The sequence below is a fragment of the Phocoena sinus genome, chromosome 8 (assembly GCF_008692025.1).
Source record: "Phocoena sinus isolate mPhoSin1 chromosome 8, mPhoSin1.pri, whole genome shotgun sequence".
NCBI lineage: Eukaryota > Metazoa > Chordata > Mammalia > Artiodactyla > Phocoenidae > Phocoena > Phocoena sinus.
The window spans coordinates 84,646,789-84,668,089 of NC_045770.1; the positions used below are offsets into that span (position 1 = coordinate 84,646,789).

At 37.3% G+C, this 21,301-nt stretch overlaps 1 protein-coding gene, 1 non-coding gene and 1 pseudogene across 4 annotated transcripts in view; 1 reads left to right on the forward strand and 2 right to left on the reverse strand.

Moving 5' to 3' along the window:
• The window catches only part of QSER1 (glutamine and serine rich 1), a 78,467-nt gene that overhangs the window by 14,696 nt on the left and 42,470 nt on the right, over positions 1-21,301 (forward strand). For all 3 annotated transcript variants that reach the window (XM_032640530.1, XM_032640532.1, XM_032640531.1), the window contains exons 2-3: positions 17,788-17,900; positions 18,297-18,458. In XM_032640530.1, the coding sequence (XP_032496421.1) occupies positions 18,362-18,458 (97 nt within the window). In that variant the 5' untranslated portion in view covers positions 17,788-17,900; positions 18,297-18,361. The remainder of the gene's footprint in view (positions 1-17,787; positions 17,901-18,296; positions 18,459-21,301) is intronic.
• On the reverse strand, positions 5,658-5,730 carry TRNAE-CUC. The gene has a single exon. It is a non-coding gene; the product is annotated as a tRNA-Glu (tRNA).
• On the reverse strand, positions 5,844-6,988 carry LOC116757980 (annotated as a pseudogene).

Consider the following 21,301-nt stretch of genomic DNA (forward strand, 5'->3'; position numbering starts at 1 on the left):
TTTCATTTATTTTCCGACAGAACAACAGACGGAAACTCTGAGTAGCCTTGACTTTGGCATTGTCTTTCTTGGGCATCTGTTACAAATGCCAAAATCTCTCTCTCTTTGTTGTGGATAATGTTTGGAACTGGTAGATTGGTTTTTGAATATGTTCTACTGCTCCACTAGGCAGGAAATACCATACTACTCATTTCACCTTGTTAGTGAAAACAAAAACACCTTCTTTTTAATAAACTTAAATGTATTGTTTACACAAAATGAAGTAGGATTTTTTAATAAAGATCATTAATGATGTATATAAAATTAAAATACATTTACTTATCTCAAGAAATCATACTTGATTTAACAGTAACTTGTTGGTACAAAATACCAGTTGTACCTCCTTTATACGATTATCAGTTGGGGGCCTGCGTGAAACGTAATTTCTCTTAGATGATTCATTTGCAGTTACTTTGGTGAAGGGCTCAGTATTACGGTTGGGAGCAGAGTTAAGGGAACCAAAAAGGTATATTGAGACACTGAGTGAGTAGCAGCAGTGTGAAGCCACTTCTGGGCCTGTGAAGGGCCACTTCTGGGCACCAGTTATTGGAGCCCAGAAGGAACTGTAGTTGTGTAGAGATGCAGCATGGCTGGAACCGTGGTTGTGACAGGGAGGGAATGGACAGATAATACTCAGGCTCCTCTCTTCTGCCTTCTGATCTCCTGCAGAACCTACCCCTAATGGCCCCTGAAGCGCCAAGGTGATGCAGTATATAGAAGTTACCTGTGCTGTGAGGTAGTCTTTAACAAAAGAAAAATGAAGGCCCAAAGAAGCTGTAAGTTGCTGAGGTCCCATTAGAGATAGTGATTCCAGGCCATTTGACTCCTCCAGCACTTTAAAAAAATTAACAGCTTTATTGAGATTTAATTTACATACCATAAAATTCTCCTGTATTAAGTGTACAATTCAATAATTTTTAGTATGTTTATGTCACCACAGTGTCACCACAGTCTAATCTTCAAACATTTTCATTCCCCCCGAAAGAAACCTCACTCCCCATTCTCCCTAGGCAACCATTAATCCATTTTCTGTCTCTATAGATTTGCCTTTCCTGGACATTTAATAGAAATGGAATCAAAAAATGTGTTTGGCTTCTTTGCCTAAGCATAACGTTTTTGAGGTTTATCCATGTTGTAGCATGTATCAGTACTTATAAATTCTTATAATGGAATAATATTCCATTGTTTAGATATAGCTCATTTGTTTTTCTGTTCACTGGTTGATGGACATTTGGGTTGTTTTCACTGTTTGGCTCTTGTGAATAATGCTGCTGTGAACATTTTCATAAAAGTATTTAAATGAAAACATGTTTCACTTTTCTTGCACACGTACCTAAGAGTAGAATTGTTGGGTCATATGATAATGGTGTTTAACATTTTGAGGAACTGCCAGACTTTTCTAAAGTGACAGTATCATTTTATTTTACATTCCCACCCGCAGTGTATGAGGATTCTAGTTTCTCCACATCCTTGTCAACACTTGTGATTATAGCCTTTTTTTTTTTTTTTTTTTTACTGTAGCCATTAATCTCCTGAAAGGTTCACTATTTTTAACACAGAGTTGTCTCTTCTCACATGATATTCTGCAGTCAGGTTCAAGAGAAGGGAGGTATCTTTTACCATGGACAACTTTATTATTTTCACTGTTTTTTAAACTACAGGACATCACGGTGGAATTACTCAGCAGTTGGTAGCCAAGTTCATTAAGCTCTATATCCCTTAACACTTGCTTTTAAAGCAATTTTTAGTAAAACTTGGAGACTTACATAGTAATACTTGTATGAAAGGGCTCTTATGACAATGAAAGGCTTATTTGAGTTTAAGATTCCCTTTGCTTTCAATTTTAGTTTGGGAACTGAGGGTAAGTTTTGTAGCACATAGCAGCTAGAGTCACCTTTTAAAAATGTATTTAGTCACTCCCTTGGTTAAAAATCCTTCAGTTGTTTTCCATTGCGCATGGAATAGAATCCAGACTCCTTACTGTACCCCCATAGGTTTTTCATGTTTGCCCCTTGCCTACTACTTTACAGGTGAATGGGTCTCTTGGGTCTCCTGCCACTCTCCCCTTCCCTCAGTACACTTGAAGCATGCTAGTCTTCTTTCAGCTGCTCTATATAGCAAGCTTTCCAACCTCAGGCCATGCATAACTCTTTCCTATCCTCTTCCTGTGGTTTGGCACAGGGTTGGCTTAATATCCCCATTCCGTGGAGACTTTCGCTGATTGCTGTGTCTTCCAAAAGTCATGTCTCAATCGCTTCTGCCCTCAGCCCCATTTCTCAGGGAGGACACTTGGCAATTTCATCCATTTCATGACTTCACAAATAACCCAACTGGTAATGATACCCAATTTTTAATTTCCAGCTCTAAGTGGTAATGTTCACTAGCCCTCTTTTGAGTATTTCCCACTTTATCTCTTATGAACACATTTTAAGAGTTCTCAAATGTCTATAACTATTGCCACTGTTTGGTCCTTATAATTTTTTACCTGGATTTCTGCAGTAGGATCTTGGCCTTCCAACTTTTAGGCTTGCTCTTCTTCACAGTGCTTATCAGATTATCCTTCTAAGAGTCATTCTCTCCTCTTGGTATATGGCAGAATTGCTTTAAGAGCTTTTTCAAAGTGACTTACAGGGTCCCATCTTAGAATTAACTAATAAAGAACTTCTGAAAATGAGAACTGGGAGTGTATAGTTTGAAAAAACCCGCCAGATGATGCTGATGAGCACCTCTGGTTAAAAACCATTCTTTTAAAATACAAATTTAATCATTTAACACTGATTAAAATTCTTTAGAGGCTTTTGATTCCCTTGAAGATAAATGTGATTTTGTCATATAATTTTCTATAATCTGGGTCCTGTCTGACTCATAGCCCCATCCCTAGTACACCCATGCAGAATTACTGAAAGGTCTACTAATGTACCATCTTATTTACATTTCTAGGTCTTTACATATGGTATTATCTTTTCGTGAAATAATCTTCTTTTTCTTCCCTTGAATACTTTCTCCTCTTTCTTTCAGTACTCAGCTGCATTTCCTAGAGGTAAGCCTCTTATACTATGTAATGTTTGTTCATTTACTTATGCCTTTTTACTTCTGTGCCTTCTAGTGCCTAGCATAATGCTTGGCAGTCAGTTGTATAAATTCAGACCTCACCTTTAGGTGCAGTAATAATAGCATTGATTGAACATTATGTGCCAAACATATAGTACTGCGCTAAATGCTACATATATATATGTATATGCCTTATTGTTTACTCTCACAACTTTATGAATGTGCATGTTACTATTCACCATATTTTACAGTTGAGGAAACTGAGACATAGAGAGACTATGTGGTTAGCCTCAAGTTGCAGAATTTGTAAAGTACAGAGCTGGGTTTGAATCCTGTGGTTTATTTGCAAAGCTTGTGTGTGTGTGTTTTTTTTTTTTTTTACAGCTGTTACATAGTTGTTTCATGGTTCATTAGTTTATTTTTTCAAACTCACAATAAGTAATTCCTTAATAAGGGCTGATTCTTCTTATGCTTCAGGGTTTTTTTTTGTTTTTAATCCTCAGACTACAATACACGCAAAGTTACATACATGCAAAGTTAATTCAGTGAACTTGGTGTTATCAGTGTACTCATTTTGAAGACATTTTATACTGAAGAATACTGTGTGATAGATGAAGTAAAAATACTTAGCTTAACTCAGAATATTAGAAATATGCAGAACATGAGGCTTCATAAAGAGAAGAACTGGGACTCCCTGTGCTTTGCTGAAAGTCTTGAAGTACATAATTTGCAGAATCAGGACTGGAATCTGGGCCTCCTAACTTCCAATCCAGGGTTATCTTTCTCAACTCTGAAAGTTTGATAATACCCTAAGACTAAAACATTATTTTCCAAATTTAAAGAAAATTCTGTTTTTATTATATTAGAATATATATATTTTCAGTGACCAAGTTCTTTAACAGAAGAAAATAATAGGACTACTTAAGGCAAAATCATTCAGTCTTGGGTAACTTATTACTTGTGTGCAAGTACTGGCTTGTTTACCTGGGATTTAACATATTTCATGGAATTTTTGCTGATTGATTTTAAAACTTGGAATGTGTTTTATTTCTTAAGTATTACAGACATAAGAGTATGCTACCCAAGGAGAAGATCTATACATGTTATTAATATCTGGATATAAACCGTAAGACAGCTTATTAGTAATACACTCAAAGCATTTTTTCTTATGATCATATGCCATCTTCACTGCACAAATTTGCCATTTTAGATAAGATTTTTGTCACAGCTTTCTCATCTGCCTTAAAACTTAATTTTCTTTGTTAAACAAATTAGATTAAAATTAGGAAAGAGGCTTACAGAAAGTATGTCATACTTATAGTAAACAAAGTAGAGAGTGGTAAAGAATAATCTCTTTTGGTTTTTTTTTTTTAAAATATTTATTTATTTATCTATTTATGGCTGTGTTGGCTCTTATTCTGTGCGAGGGCTTTCTCTAGTTGCGGCAAGTGGGGGCCTCTCCTCATCGTGGTGCGCGGGGCTCTCACTATCGCGGCCTCTCTTGTTGCAGAGCACAGGCTCCAGATGCGCAGGCTCAGTAATTGTGGCTCACGGGGCTAGTTGCTCCGCGGCATGTGGGAATCTTCCCAGACCAGGGCTCGAACCCATGTCCCCTGCATTGGCAGGCAGATTCTCAACCACTGCGCCACCAGGGAAGCCCCTGGTTTGTTTTAATTTTGAGGAAAACGTCAGTTTTTAAATTTGGAATTTAAGTAACAGGAACTGAAGGAAAATGTTACTTCCCCCTGCAAAATTCTGACTGTTCTTATCCTCAAGATTAAGTGTGTACCCGACTTTGAAAGTATGGGGAGGGGATGGAAGATGGAAGTTTTGTGCTTGGTTGGGAATCTGAAGATTGACACAACTGTCACTGTTAGCCCTTGGTTCCTTCCTCTTCCCTAGACCTTAGCTCCTGTAGTGCTTGGAGTATGTAGGGGTAGTAAAAGTCCTCTTTCCCACCCTACCACCCATCCAGGCCTTGGGGGCTAGAAAGGGCTATACTACGGTAGGTACTATTATATTAAATAAATGTACATTTATTCAAAGGAGCTTATATTTAGGTATAGGAATTAGAAACAAAGACCATGTTTTGAGGCTTTTTTTTTTTCCAGCATAAATTTTTATTTTCTTAGGCTGGCTTTTGTTTGAAAAAAATAAACAACTTCAGCAAGCCAGTGACCATCAGATTATTTTGAAACTTATTTTAAAACCATAAAAAATATATATATATTTGAAACTTGTTTTAAAACCTTAAAAATATTACGTACAGATTAACAAAAAAAATCCTTATTATATGGTATATGGAGATGGGCCAACCACAGGAGGGAGATTGAATACATGCATGACAGCAAGCCTATCTATAACCACCTTCTTGTTTGTTGATGTTTCACACTTCATGAAAAATTACCCATAATCACTAAGTTTGTATGATCGTAACTTTTATTGAGCTATAGTTCACAAATCATATAATTCACTATTTTATTTTATTTTTATTTTTTTAAATTATGTTGTTTGCTAATAAAGACTGTTTTGTTTTTGGCTGTGCCGCATGGCTTATGGAACTTTAGTTCCCCAACCAGGGATCGAACCTGGGCCCTCGGCAGTGAGAACACGGAGTCCTAACCACTGGACCACCAGGGAATTCCCATAATTCACTATTTTGAAATGTACAGTTCAGTAGTAGTTACATGAGGCTGTGTAACCATCACCACTATCTAGTTCTAGAACATTTTCTATCACCCCTGAAGGGAACACATGCTCATAAGCAGTCTCTTCCTATTCTCCCCTCTCCCTAAACCCTGGCAACCACAGTATCTACTTTGTGTCTCCAGGGATTTGATCATTTAGTACATTTCATAGAAATGGAATCATACTATATGTGGACTTTTGTATTTGGCTTCTTTCACTTAGCATAGTGTTTTCAAGGTTCATCCATGTTGTAGCATGTATTAGTATTTCATTTCTTTTTATGGCTGAGTAATATTCCATTGTATGGCTGTATCACATTTTACTTATCCATTTATTGTTGGACATTTGGATTGTTTCTGCCTTTTCACTGTCATGAATAATGCAGCTGTGAACATTTATATACGAGTTTTTGTGTGAACATATGTATTTCCAGTTCTTTTGAGTATATATACCTAGAAATGGGACTGCTAGGGCATATGGTGACTATGTTTAATTTTTTGAGGGAAGCATGGAACTTTTTTTTTCTTCTTCTGGTCTTCCCAGTGAGTTTTATTTGGGCAGACATGGGGATGGGGAGGGCCTGTATTTAAAAGAAGGCGTTGGGCCTCTTGGTGGTGAAGTGTGGCTTGTGCTGGTGACAGAGGACCCGGTGGGGCAGTGGGAACTTGCTCTTGGAGTCGTGGAACTGCTTGGTGGCTGCTCGGCGGCACTTGATGGCTGCGATCTCCTCTACCTCCATGATCTGGATCCAGTGGGCCCGGGCAAGGCGCTGTGTGCCCATGTCTCGGTAGCACTGGGTGATGGTGCCGGCTGCAGTCAGGTCCCGGTACTGCCGGTACATGTTGTGGGGGCCTCTGCGGGAGTCATAGTGCAGCCAGATGCAGAAGTTCTTCAGCCTTGGGAGATTTCTTGAACACCTGTCCACAGCAGACAGTTTCCCTGAAGACTTCTTCATCTTCTTCAGCTGAGACACAAAGTACCAGAAGCGGGACTTGCAGCATGATTAGGTGCAAAGATTTGCATGCGACAGAGGGGCAGTGTGGGCCGTTTGGCGGGCAGCGCCCCACCACTTTGTACTCTCGATGTGTGCCCAAGGCCTCCATGGCGCTCTTGCCGCCACCCTTGAAAAGGCGGGAAGCATGGAATTTTAACTGGTTTTTAAAAATTCATTGAACTACTGTTTCACTCAAAGCTAATTTTTATATCACGTTTAATCTTTATCCCATTGTGCTTTGTATATGTTGTTTTTTAAAAAGAATCCAGTTTATTTTTATATAATTATTGAGAGGTTAAAATTATCTGTATTGCTCCCTCTATGACGTATGGTGTAGAACGTTCTTAATTTGGGCTTCAATAATTAAATCCATTGAATAGTGGCCCAGTTAGATCTCTGCTTTATATTGAAAACTCTCATACAATGCTTAAAATTGATAGAAGTCTCCAGGTATTCAGTTTTCTAGAAAGGGCTGACCTACTAGCTTGATCCTTCATTTTTTTTTTTTTTTTGGTGGTACGTGGGCCTCTCACCGTTGTGGCCTCTCCCATTGCAGAGCACAGGCTCAGCAGCCATGGCTCACGGGCCCAGCCGCTCCGTGGCATGTGGGATCTTCCCGGACCGGGGCACGAACCCGTGTCCCCTGCATCGGCAGGTGGACTCTCAACCACTGCACCACCAGGGAAGCCCAATCCTTCATTTTTTTATTTCCCAATTCTTATCAGGATGTCTGGCAATCAGGTTAGGTACTCAGTACGTATTTGCTTGAGAGGTGATTGAGTTGTAACTTAAAGGTGATTTCTCTTCTGAAACTGAACATAGATTGTAATTATTTATGAGTATCTACAATGTGCCAGATACTATTGGGTTGCCCAAAAAGTTCGTTTGGTGTTCTCCGTTAGACGGCTCTAGTAGCGCTTAGTTGTCTTCAACTTCATTTGAAACAATTTTGTTCGATTGTATTTTGACAGCTGTCATGTCAGCGTGCATTTAAAGAAAAAGCTTATAAAAACTGGTGAATTTTTGTGTAGCCATTTTAATATTGAAGATGGAATAAAAAAGGCAACATTTTCAGCACATTATGCTTTATTATTTCAAGAAAGGTAAAAACGCAACTGAAACGCAAAAAAAGATTTGTGCAGTGTATGGAGAAGGTGCTGTGACTGACTGAATGTGTCAAAAGTGGTTTGTGATGTTTCATGCTGGAGATTTCTCACTGGACAATGCTTCACGGTCAGGTAGACCAGTTGAAGTTGATAGCCATCAAATAGGGACATTAATTGAGAACAATCAATGTTATACCACGAGGGAGGTAGCCGACATACTCAAAATATCCAAATCAGGCATTGAAAATCATTTGCACCAGCTTGGTTATGTTAATCACTTTGATGTTTGGGTTCCACACAAGTTAAGCGAAAAAAACCTTCTTGACCGTATTTCCACGTGGATTCTCTACTTAAATGTAATGAAAACATTCTGCTTTTAAAACAAATTGTGATGGGCAATGAAAAGTGGATACTGTACAATAAAGTGGAACAGAAGAGATCGTGGGGCAAGCGAAATACACCACCAACAACCACACCAAAGGCCGGTCTTCATTCAAAGAAGGTGATGTTGTGTACATGGTGGGATTGGAAGGAAGTCCTCTGTTATGAGCTCCTTCCAGGAAACAAAACGATTAATTCCAACAAGAACTTCTTCCAGTTGACCAACTGAAAGCAACACTGGAGGAAAAGCGTCTGGGATTAGTCAACAGAAAACGCATAATCTTCCATGACGATAACACAAGACTGCATGTTTCGTTGATGACCAGGCAAAAACTGTTACAGCTTGGCTGGGAAGTTCTGATTCATCAGCCATATTCACCAGACATGGCACCTTTGGATTTCCATTTATTTCGGTCTTTACAAAATTCTCTTAATGGAAAAAATTTCAATTCTCTGCAAGACTGTAAAAGGCACTTGGAACAGTTCTTGCTCAAAAATATAAAAAGTTTTGAGAAGATGGAATTAATGAAGTTGCCTGAAAAATGGCAGAAGGTAGTGGAACAAAACAGTGAATACGTTATTCAATAAAGTTCTTGGTGAAAATGGAAAATGTGCCTCTTTTTTTTAAACTTAAAAACCGAAGGAACTTTTTTGCCAACCCAATATTTTGGGTGTTGGGGTTATAGCAGTGATGAAAGCAAAGACCCTGTCCTAATGGAGTTTTCATTTCAGTCGCTAATAGGCAAACTAGTAAATAATGTTGAATGTTTATTAGTGCTATGGAGAAGAATAAAGCAAGAAAAGAGGGTTAGAGGGTTAGGCAATGTGTAGAGAGAATAGAGGAAGGATGTTATTTTATATCAGGTGGTCAGGGAAGTCTTCAGTGAGATAAAGTTTGAGCAGAGACCTGAGGGGAAATGAGGTGAACCAACTTAGTATGTTTGAGGAAAGAGCCAGGAGACCTGTGTGGCTGGAGTGGAAAATAGATAAAATTGGAGGTTTAAGGGGGCAGCAGTTAGGTTACTTAGTACATTGAGGATTATTGTAAGAACTTTGGCTTTTACTAGGGTGAGATGGGAAGCCATTGGAAGGATTTGAGCAGAAGAGTTTCATGATTTGGCTTTACTTTTTTTTTTTTTTTTAAACATAATTGACCTTACAACACTATGTTAGTTACAGGTGCACAACATAGTGATTCAGTATTTCTGTACATTATGAAATAGTTACCATCTGTCACCATACAAAATTATTACAACATTATTGATTATATTCCTCATGCTGTACATTTCATCCCTATGACTCATTTATTTTGTAACTGGGAGTCTGAACTTCTTTATCTCCCTTACCTATTGTGCTCATCCCCCCCACCTACCACCTGTTTATTCTCTGTATCTGTGAGTCTGTTTTTGTTTTGTTATGTTTGTTCATTTATTTGGTCTTTTAGATTCCACATATTTGTCTCTCTGACTGATTTCACTTAGCATAGTACCCTCTAGGTCTGTCCATGTTGCCTCAAATGGCAAGATTTCATATTTTTTATGGCTGAGTAATATTCCATTTTATTTATATATTTGTATGTGATACACACATTATATGTGTAATATATACACACACCCCACATCTTTATCAATTCATCTGTCAATGGACATTCAGGTTGCTTCCGTATCTTGGCTACTGTAAATAATGCTGCAGTGAACATGGGGGGGGGGTGTGCATAGATCTTTTCGAATTAGTGTTTTGAATTTTCAGAAAAATACCCAGAAGTGGAATTGCCAGTTAGTATGGTAGTTCAATTTTTTTAATTTAATTTTTAATTTTAATTCTATTGATAAGGGGTTAAAATCCAAAATATACAAAGAACTCATATAGCTCAATGTTTTTTTAAAAATCAGCCGGTTTTTAAAAAATGTACAGAGGACCTGAATACACATTTTTCCAAAGAAGACATACAGATGGCCAACAGACACATGAAAAGATGTTCAGTAACACTCATCAATGAAATGCAAATCAAAAGCACAATAAGATATCACCTCACACCTGTCAGAATGGCCATTATCAAAAAGACAACAAATAACAAGTGTTGAAGAGGGTATGGAGGAAAGGGAGCCCTTGTACCCTGTTGGTGGGAGTGTAAATTGGTGCAGCTACTATGGAAAACAGTATGGAGATTCCTGAAAATACTAAAAATTGAACTATCATATGACTTCATTTTTTAAGGGAGTGACTCAGGCTGAGAACAGGGGGTAGGAGGGGTTAGGGCAGAAGCAGAGAGACCAACTAGGAGGTTATAATTATTCCTTGCCTGTTAAAGAAGGAGAGTTAGCATGGATTTCTAAGAAGCAAGGCAAGACAAAAAACCACCCCTAGAACCTCCTGATATTTACAGTTTATCTTGATCATTATTCTTACTCTTAAAGAGGTTTCAAGATTTGACATGGCTTACAAATTTTTCTTAGTGTAGATTGTATTTTTGAGAGCCTCTTCTGTTTTTTGTGGGGTTTTGGAGTTTTTTTTGACCATGCCACGTGGCTTGTGGGATCTTAGTTCCCCAGCCAGGGATTGAACCCCAGCCCTCAGCAGCAAAAGCATGGAGTCTTAACCACTGGACTACCAGGGAATTCCCTGAGAGCTGTTTTAGATTTACAGATAGTTACAGGGTTCCCATATACACCCTCACCCACTTTCCCCTATTATTAACTTCTTATATTCTTATGGTACATTTGTTACTAGTAATTAGCTGATACATTGTAGTCAACTGAAATCCATAGTTTATTCAGATTTCCTTAGTTTTTACCTAATTTCTTTTTTTGGTCTCTCCAGGGATACCCCTTTACATTTGTTTATCTTGTCTCAGTAGATTCCTCTTTGCCATCACAATTTCTCAGACTTTTCTTGTTTCTGATGACCTTTATATTTTTGAGCAGCGCTGGTCAAGTATTTTGTAGAATGTCCTTCTCTTGGAATTTGCCTGATGTTTTTTTTCTCATAATCAGACTGGAGTTATGGGTTCTCTAGAGGGAGATCATAGAGGTAAAGTGTTACTTTCGTTACATCATATTAAGGGTATATCTTATCAATGTGATTTATCACTGTTGATGTTGATTTTTACCACCTGGCTGAGATAGTGTTTGTCAGGTTTCTGCACTGTAAAGTTATTTTTTTTTGTTTTTTTCCTCCTTTCAATACTATCCTCTTTGGAAGAAAGTTGCTATGTGCAGCCCATTAAGGAGTGGGGATTATGGCCCACCTGCTTCAATGTAGAGTTGCTACGTAAATTATTTAGAATTCTTCAAGGGAGATTTGTGTTTCCTCCTCCACTTATTTATTAATCATTTAAATTTATCAGCATGGACTCACAGATATATACTACTAAATTTTTTTTGCTCAGAATGTTCCAGTTTTGGTCATTGGGAGCTCTTTCAATTTGCCTCTTTGTCCCTTTGACATATCCCCATAAGTGTAAGGTTTTTTCCCCTCTCTCTTTCTGTTTGTTTGGTCAGGAAGAAAATGCAAAGATGCTCAACATCATTAGGTAAATGAAAATCAAAACCACAATGAGATACCACTTCACACCTACTAGGATGGGTATTATGATAAAAGTAAAGACACAGGCAATAACAAGTATTGGCAAAGATGTTGAGAAATTGTAACCCATTAAACGTTGTTGCTGGGAATGTAAAATGGTACAGCCAGTTTAGTTGGCCATTCCTCAAAATGTGAAACATGGAGTTATCATAAGACCCAGCAATTCCACTCCTAGGTATATACCCAAGAGTATTAAAAATATACATCCACACAAAAACTTGTATATGCATGTTCATCACAACATAATTCATGATAGCCAAAAAGTGGAAACAACCCAATGTCCATCAGGTGATGAATGGCTAAACAAAATGTGGTATATCTATACAATGGAATGTTATTCAGCCGTGAAATGAAGTACTGATATATCCATGTTTGTAACATGGATGACCCTTGAAAACATTATGCTAAGTGAAAGAAGCCAGTCACAAAAGCCTGCATATAATATAATATGATTCCATTTATATGAAATGTTGCAAGTGGGCAAATGCATAGAGACAGAAAAATTAGTGATTGCCAGGGACTGGGTAGAGGAGGATATATAGGGTGTGATGCTAATGGGTACAGGTTTATTTTTGAGGCAGTGAAGTGTTCTAAAATTAGATTATGGTGATGGTTGCACAACCCTGAGTATTCTAAAAGAGCTCTGATTTGTACACTTTAAAAGGGTGACCTTTATGGTATGTGAATTATATATCAATAAAGCTGTCATTTAAAAAAATTTAGAACAAAAGAAAAATGAGATATCTAGGGATTTATACTTGTAAGAATCATACACTAAACACTACAAAAGATTGCTGACAGGAATTAAAGACCCAAATAAATAGATATACTCATGGATTAGAAGACCCAATACTCTTAAGATGGTAGTTTGCCCTGGTTGATGTATAGCGTCATTGCAGTGTTTTTGTAGAAATTGACCGGCTGACTCTAAAATTTATATGGGAATACCTGGCATAGACAAAGTCATTTTGAAAAAGAACAAAATTAGAAAATCTGTACAACCTGAATCATTTATCAGACTGTGTGTTATTGGCCTAAGAACAGACATGGATCAATGTAACACAGTAGTTAAGAACAGAACCACAAATATATGGCTAGTTGACTTTTTTGGACATAGGTTCAGATAGGTTCAATAGGTAAAGATTCAGTAGATAAATAATCTTTTTGATAAGTAGTACTGGGATAATTGCATATCCAAATTAAAAAAAATGAATCCCAAGCTTTACATCACAACATGTACAAAAAATGAATTCCAAATGAATCATAGACCTAAGTGGAAATATTAATACTATAAAACTTCTAGAAGAAAACATGAGAAGAAATCTCTGAGATGTTGGATTAGGCAAAGATTTCTTAGCTACAACATCAAAAGTACAATTCATAAAATAAAAAATTATTTTGCTCTTCTAAATACATTGTTAGGAGAATGAAAGCCACAGATTGGGAGAAAATGTTTACAAAATATGTATCTGTCCAAGGATTTGGTTCCAGAGTATATAGGCAACTCCTAAAACTCATTAATAAGAAAACAAACAACCCAGTAAAATATGGGAAAAGATTTGAGTGGATACTTTACCAAAGAATATTTCTGCATGGTAGATAAACAAATGATGCCCAACATTGTTAGTTATTAAGGAAATGCTAACTAAAACCACAGTGAGATACCACTGCACACCAATTAGAATAGCTCAAATTTTTTTAAAGAAAAGGAAAAGAAACAACTTACAAACTTAAAATACTTGGTGCCAGTGAGGATGCAGAGTAACTAGACCAGACGTACATTATTGATGGGAATGCAAAGAGGTATAGCTACTTTGGAAAACAAGTAGTGTCTCTAAAGTTAACATATTACCGTATAACTCAGCCATCCCCCTCCTAAGTTATTTACTCAAGTGAAATGAAAACTTATGTTCAGACTAAACTTTAGGCATGTGTTTATAGCAGCTTTATTCATAATTGCCAAAACAGGAAAAAACCCAAAGTTCCTTTGACTGATGAACGGATTTAAAACAACCATCAACCTTTGGTACATCTATATAATGGAGTGCTACTCCACAATAAAAAATAATGAATTACTGGAAGTGGGCACACTCCATGCCTTGAGGGCACTGGTCTTTTCCCACCTGCCTTGCGCCACTGTGGGAGATTCTGAGAGTCAAGAAGAAGTCATCTGGGACATCGCCAGGCAGCTCATCCAAGTAGCAGACAGGATGGAGTGCGGCATCCGGCCAGGGCTGGTGGGCAACCTGGCCGCGCAGTTTACAAATGGGAGCCTGTCAGAGGAGGACAGGCGTATCTATTTGTTCAACAGGTACAAAGGTTTGGTTAATGCAAGATGAGTAAGCTCTTCATCGTTCATGAACAGATCTGCGGTACAACATGGTGCACATAGTTAACAATACTGTATTATATACTTTAAGTGGGTGGATCTCATGTTAAGTGCTCTTACCACAATTAAATTAATTGGTTAGAACTTCAGCCTGGAAGAAAACATTCACAATACATGTATCTGACCCAAAAAAATGTGGATCCAGACTGTATTTATTTATTTTAAAAACATTTGATTATTTTTTTTTAAATTTTAATTTATTTTTTGGCTGCATTGGGTCTTCGTTACTGTGCATGGGCTTTAGTTGTGGCGAGCGGGGGCTACTCTTTGTTGTGGTGTGAGGGCCTCTCACTGTGGTGGCTTCTCGTTGCAGAGCATGGGCTCTAGGTGCGCGGGCTTCAGTAGTTGTGGCGCATGGGCTCTAGAGCACAGGCTTAGTAGTCGTGGCGCATGGCCTTAGTTGCTCCGCGGCATGTGGGATATTCCCGGACCAGGGATTGAACCCATATCCCCATTAGCAGGAGGATTCTTAACCAGTCCCCCACCAGGGAAGTCCCAGACTGTATTTTAAAAACTTTTTACAACCCAGTAAGATGGCTAACAACCCAATTTTTTTTAAAGGGCAAAATCTTTGAACAAACTTCACAAAAGAAGTTACAAGAATAGTCTATAAGCATATACGAAGATGCTCCTCATCATTTGTTATTAGGGAAATGCAAATTAAACCACAGTGAGATACCACTTAACCTACCTAGAATAGCTAAAATTAAGAAGACTGAAAAGATCGTGTGGTGACAAGGATGTAAAGGAAAAACGGAATGTTGATTAATTACTGATGCTGATGTAAAATGGTACGTGCACCTACCTTATCACCTAGTAATTCATTCCTAGATATTTAACTTAGAGAAATGAAAGTATATGTCCACAGAAGACTCGTATACAAAATGTTCATAGTACATTTATTCATACTAACTAAAAACAATCCAGATGTTCATCAGTAAGTGAATGGATAAACATAATTGTGATAAATTCATATAATTCAATGAAAAGGAATGACCTACTTATGTATGCAACAGTATGGTTGTATCTCAGAAACATTATGCTGAAACGAAAAATAGCCAGACACAAAAGAGTACAGACTGTATGATTCCATTTATATTCTAGGACAAGCAAGCCTAAATTTTCATAACATTAGGTTTCTCAGTGGTTGTCTGGGGCCAGAGGTGATATGAAAAAGATATTGACTGCAAAGGGGCATGAGAAGCCTTCTGTTGTGATGGAAATGTTCTGCAAGTTGGTTGGGATTATGGTTATACTGGTGTGTACATTTATCGAAAAATGTGTACACATTGAACTGTACACTTAAAATGGGTGCACTTTACTGTATGTAACTTACACCTTAATAAGTTGATTTATAAAGTTTAAAATAGATTTAAAATTAATCCTAAAATTGAATCTTCAAACTAAAACAATCATTTACTTAACTTTCGAATCAGTATTCTAACTGTATATACTTAATGGGACATGATCTTGAGACAGAAAGTACTGTGAAGAAATACTTTACTTGGTGGTTTTGTTTTTGAAAGAGGTTGTGTTACAGTATTTTCGGATAGAACTAATAAGTAAATATGTTGATGTATCAATAGTTGTGAACTGGGATTCTGACGGTAGGAAAAGGGAAATAAATGTGAAATGGAGGAAGGTGAGGAATACTACATTAGATTTGAGTTAGAGTTGTCATTATGAACTCACGTTTTTAAAAAGACATGTATTTCCTAGCTTTGTCCACTTAAAGGGCCTAGAAGCAGTGACACCTCAGGCATTGAATACACCTGACACCCAGATCTTGGTTTCAAAATGCCACTGCCCACTAAAAAACCCCTAGTGGAAATGGTTGATTTCAGGTGTGGTACAGGGTTAAAAAAAACAAGGTGAACCTGAAGCATCTTGTTCTAGGAGGTAAAAATGTGTCTGAGCACCAAGGAGGATATGTCAAAAGGAAACAAGATTGAAGGGACACTATAAATTAAATATGAAGAGTCTACGATGATATTTTTTTAAGCATAACGTATATACATTAAAAAACATTAGTATATATTTTATATATTATATTTAAGTACGTATGTAGATAAGAGAGAGAAAAGGGGGGAAAAGCTAATTTTTATTTTATAGAAGAATGCTAACTTTTAAATATGGAAGGTAGTGTAATTAGAACACTACTGTTTCTAATCTTCAGTGCAATAATTGAAATGAAGATCATGAATGCAGGGTGTTTGAAACCATTGGCTGTTGGGACAAGATACTGACACTGTCTTAAGTAACACCTCACAATTGCATACTTATTTCAAAGAGAAGAAATAACTACATTGAGAGATCTGACAGTACCTTAACCACTTCAAGTTTAGCATCACCAGTGAGACAGACTGACATTATGTGTGTCCTCATGAGTGCAATAAGAATTACGAAGCATCATTATGTATTTCTCATGAAGTAGCAATCAGACAAATCCAGAATTTGGGACAGCGTACATTCAACTGACTTCAACTGACATTCAACTGACTCCTCAAAATAAAAAGTCCATGTCCATGGAGTCAGCAAAAGGGGTTTGGCATTAGAGGCAGAGTGGAGGCAGTGTTCTAAATGTAAAGAGACATAACCAAATGTAATTGTTGAATTTTGATTGAATCCTACAGAAAGCTTTAAAATATCAAACATTTTGACAATTGAGGAAAATTGGAATGTGACCTCTGTATTACATGTTATAATGACAGTGTTGAATTTCTTCAAGTCTAATAATGATACTTGGTTATACAGCTGAATGTCCTATTCCTAGGAGATGCAACTGAATTATTTAAGGATACAGTTTCATGATGTCCACAAGTTATTTTCAAGTAGATTAAAAGAAAGGAGTATATATGTCTGTGTATAAAGATAAAACAAATATAACAAAATGTTAACAGTTGTTAAAACTTAAGTGATGGGTATACAGGTTATTCATTGTACTGTTTCAGTTTTTCTGTGGGTTTAAAATATTCAGAATAAAAATCAAGGGGAGAAAAATATCTTGTTCTGAATTACTCTCAAGATGTATAAGCTTGAAATTTTCTAGAAGAGTTATTGGGAAATAGTGTTAATTTTCAATTCATTTGAACTGTCTACTATATTCCAGAGACTGTTAGAATTAGAGGGACTTTAGAGATTATCCTATCTGGGTCCCTTATTCATACAGGTGAGGAAATAAGTCCAACAGTAATAGAGTCACTTACTGAAATCACATGGTAAGCCAGTAGTAGCACTTGGACAGTGAATTCAGCTCTCCTATTTTCCAGGATATTGCTCTTCCCAATGTACCATGCTACCTCTTCCAGTAAAAGGACTTTGTTGTAGGTAAAGTTGAACTAAGAAAAATACTGTGTATTATTTTTCTTCCCAGTGTGTCTTCAGTATGTTCCCCCGCATTTTGACAGTATTGTCAGACTGTGTTTGATCTCTTGATCTGTAGGTCAGGAATTTAGTCAAAGACTTATGCTACTTTTGATAATTGCTCTCCTAGAAATTTTTTGATCATCTGGTTTGAGCTCTGTTTTTTGTCATTTATTTTTATCATCCTCTAGTTTAAGCTATGAAGAAGGACATCCTTCTCACTCTGAAGCAGATCTCCTTCAGAGACAGACTTTTGCAGCCTCTCATCAGCTTCCTGGATATGCTGCCACACCTCAGCCAACCGGTAAAAATTCTCTTATGAAATATACCACAAATCTGGGTACATTTAGTGAATAAGAAGAAAAATCAATCTTCACATGTTGGGTTATGAAAGTATACGGAACATAACAGTCTCATGGGAAATGTTAAAATGAAAATGAGATTAAAAGCTTTGTCTTTTACTGCTAGGGAATATCTGTATAATTAGTAGGGAGATCTCTTTTTCATGCATCTCTGTAGATTTTAAATTATAATTATGCTTGAGCAAATTAATATTTGTTGCTATTCATAATAAAACAGTTTAGGGTTGTAGAACTTCTGGCCTCAAATGTCAGAGATTCCTTTTTAAAATAGGATCCGGAATATCATTTTATATTAACATATATTTTTACTTTGGGATACATTTTATCTTCAAATGTAGGTCTTTCTGGAATATTTGATACTAGTGTGAACAATGCCAGCACTAACACTAAAGAATCTTCAGTGATGAATTTTCTCTCTGCTGTTGAATCCCGAACTGCTCAGGCTGCTTCTTCAGGAACTACTCTTTTACCACAATTCAGGGCCCCATCCTGGCAGACAGGTGATTCTTTGTTTTCAGAATTTTTAAGTCCTTTAAAAATATGGATAAAATTTCACTTTTGATAATCTTGTCATTATAGTAGTGTGGCTGAGAGTGATGTTAATTATTGATTTTCCAGTGAACTTTAAAACCTGGAATTTTTCACTATTTTAAGGTGGACAAAATTCAAGAAATTGTTACTAGCAGAAATTCGGTTTTAGCACTCTGATGAAAACTAGCAAGTTGAAGAAGGTAGGTAATTGTTAAAGATAAATCCTAGATATCAAGTTTTTATCTAGCAATTTAAGTAGTTACTTGTTTACTTGAGAGGAGGAAAGATTAAATTTTTTTTTCCTATTTCACCTTTATAGAGGTGTAATTGACATATAAAACTGTAAGATATTTAAGGTGTACATTGTGGTGATTTGATATACATTTACATTTTGAAAGAATCCCCACATCTGGTTAATTAACACAGCTATCACTTCACATATTTATCTTTTGTGGGGGGCAGTTGGTGAAAGATTAAATTTCATTTCTTTTAGTGACTTTGGGCTGGATAGGTGTGGTATAGTAAAAAAAAACAATCTTGGAACTGATTTCATCATTAGAGTTATGTAAAGTTATCCTTAACTGAACAGAGTAAGTCAATCTTTAATAAAAGCCATTCCAAGTTGATATATTATGTACTTTTCTTTTTAAAATTTATTTATTTACTTTTATTTTTGGCTCCGTTGGGTCTTCGTTACTGTGCATGGGCTTTTTCTCTAGTTGGGGTGAGCAGGGGCTACTCTTTGTTGCAGTGCGCGGGCTTCTCATTGTGGTGGCTTCTCTTGTTGCGGAGCATGGGCTCCAGGTGTGTGGGCTTCAGTAGTTGCGGCGCACAGGCTTAGTTGCTCTGCGGCATGTGGGATCTTCCCCAGACCAGGGCTCGAACCTATGTCCCTTACACTGGCAGGCAGATTCTCAACCACTGCACCACCAGGGAAGTCCTATTATGTAGTTTTCTGTTTTATTTTTCTTATTTCATTTTTCAACTGTTCCCCCACCCCAAAAGTGTTTGTATATACTTTTATTTTTTGCCGGATGACAGAAAGGTTAGTTTTTTTTTTTAAGGTTTCATTTTAAAGAATATATTTTTAAGTAATAGCTATAGGAAATAATATTTTACATTCTGATATAAACTCCATTAATAGAGCTTCTCAGTATGTCTTAGAAACATTTTTTCTGCTTCCAAAGAAATAATGTTTTACTGTGAAATAAAACAGTATTAAAAAACACAGTAGGGGACTTCCCTGGTGGTCCAGTGGTTAAGAATCCACCTTCCAACACAGGGGATGCAGGTTCAATCCCTGGTTGGGCAACTAAGCCCACACGCCGCAACTAGAGATCCCACGGGCCACAACTAGAGAGAAGCCCATGCGCCACAATAAAAGATACCATGTGCTGGGCTTCCCTGGTGGCGCAGTGGTTGAGAGTCCGCCTGCCGATGCAGGGGACACGGGTTCGTGCCCCGGTCTGGGAGGATCCCACATGCCGCGGAGCGGCTGGGCCCGTGAGCCATGGCTGCTGAGCCTGCGCGTCCGGAGCCTGTGCTCCGCAACGGGAGAGGCCACAACAGTGAGAGGCCTGCGTACCGCAAAAAAAAAAAAGATACCGTGTGCTGCAACTAAGACCCAATGCAGCCAAATAAATAAATAAATATTAAAAAAATAAAACTACGCAATAGCTTCATTTTTTGCTTCCTGGAATAATTTTACATTACATGTATTGAGTTAGACTTTCTATCTCAGTTTCTATAATTACATTATTTTAAACATTAATTCTAATGTTTAGAATTAAAGTTTTTCTAATGTTTTTTCCTTCAAGAGTAGCTAGATATTTTCTGTCCTTGTAATGGTAATCCTTTTTCTGTCTGCATTGCGAGGTTTGTGGGATCTCAGTTTCCTGACCAGGGATTGAACCTGGGCCCCAGCAGTGAAAGTGCCGAGTCCTAACCACTGGACCGCCGGGGAATTCCCACTTTTTTGACATTTAATGGAAAGAGTTGAAAGAAGAATATTTTTGAAAAGGGCCAGAGAATCTTTTTTCCCAATTTTTCCAAAATGAAAAAGAATTTTTTTTAAAGGAAATTCACTAAAACATATGTAAACAGACTTAGAGAACGAACTTATGGTTACCAGGGAGGAAGAGTAGAGGGGAGGGATAGACTTGGAGTTCGGGATTGACATGTACACACTGGTATATTTAAAATAGATAACCGGGCTTCCCTGGTGGCGCAGTGGTTGAGAGTCCGCCTGCTGATGCAGGGGACACGGGTTCGTATCCCGATCCGGGAAGATCCCACATGCCGCGGAGCGGCTGGGCCCGTGAGCCATGGCAGCTGAGCCTGCGTGTCCGGAGCCTGTGCTCCGCAACGGGAGAGGCCACAACAGTGAGAGGCCCGCATAACGCAAAAAAAAAAAAAAAAAAAAAAAATAGATAACCAACAAGGACCTACTGTACAGCAAAAGGAATGCTGCTCAGTGTTCTGTAATAACCTAAATAGGAATAGAATTTGAAAAAGAATAGCTACATGTATATGTATAACTGAATCATTTTGTTGTACACCTGAAACTAACACAACATTGTTAATCAGTGGTGCTCCAATATAAGATAAAATTTTTTAAATGTAAACAATAAAAAGGTGTATAGAATGGAAAGTGATAGTTCCTAATTACAGTCCCCCTTTTTAGAGAAGAGTTAACAGTTTGGTATTTACTCTTCTTTAATATCTTTGTACATCAAAACTTTTTTTGTATATCCACCTAAGCAATGTTTATAGCATCAGTATTATTAGGATATGCCATAATTATTTTACCAGT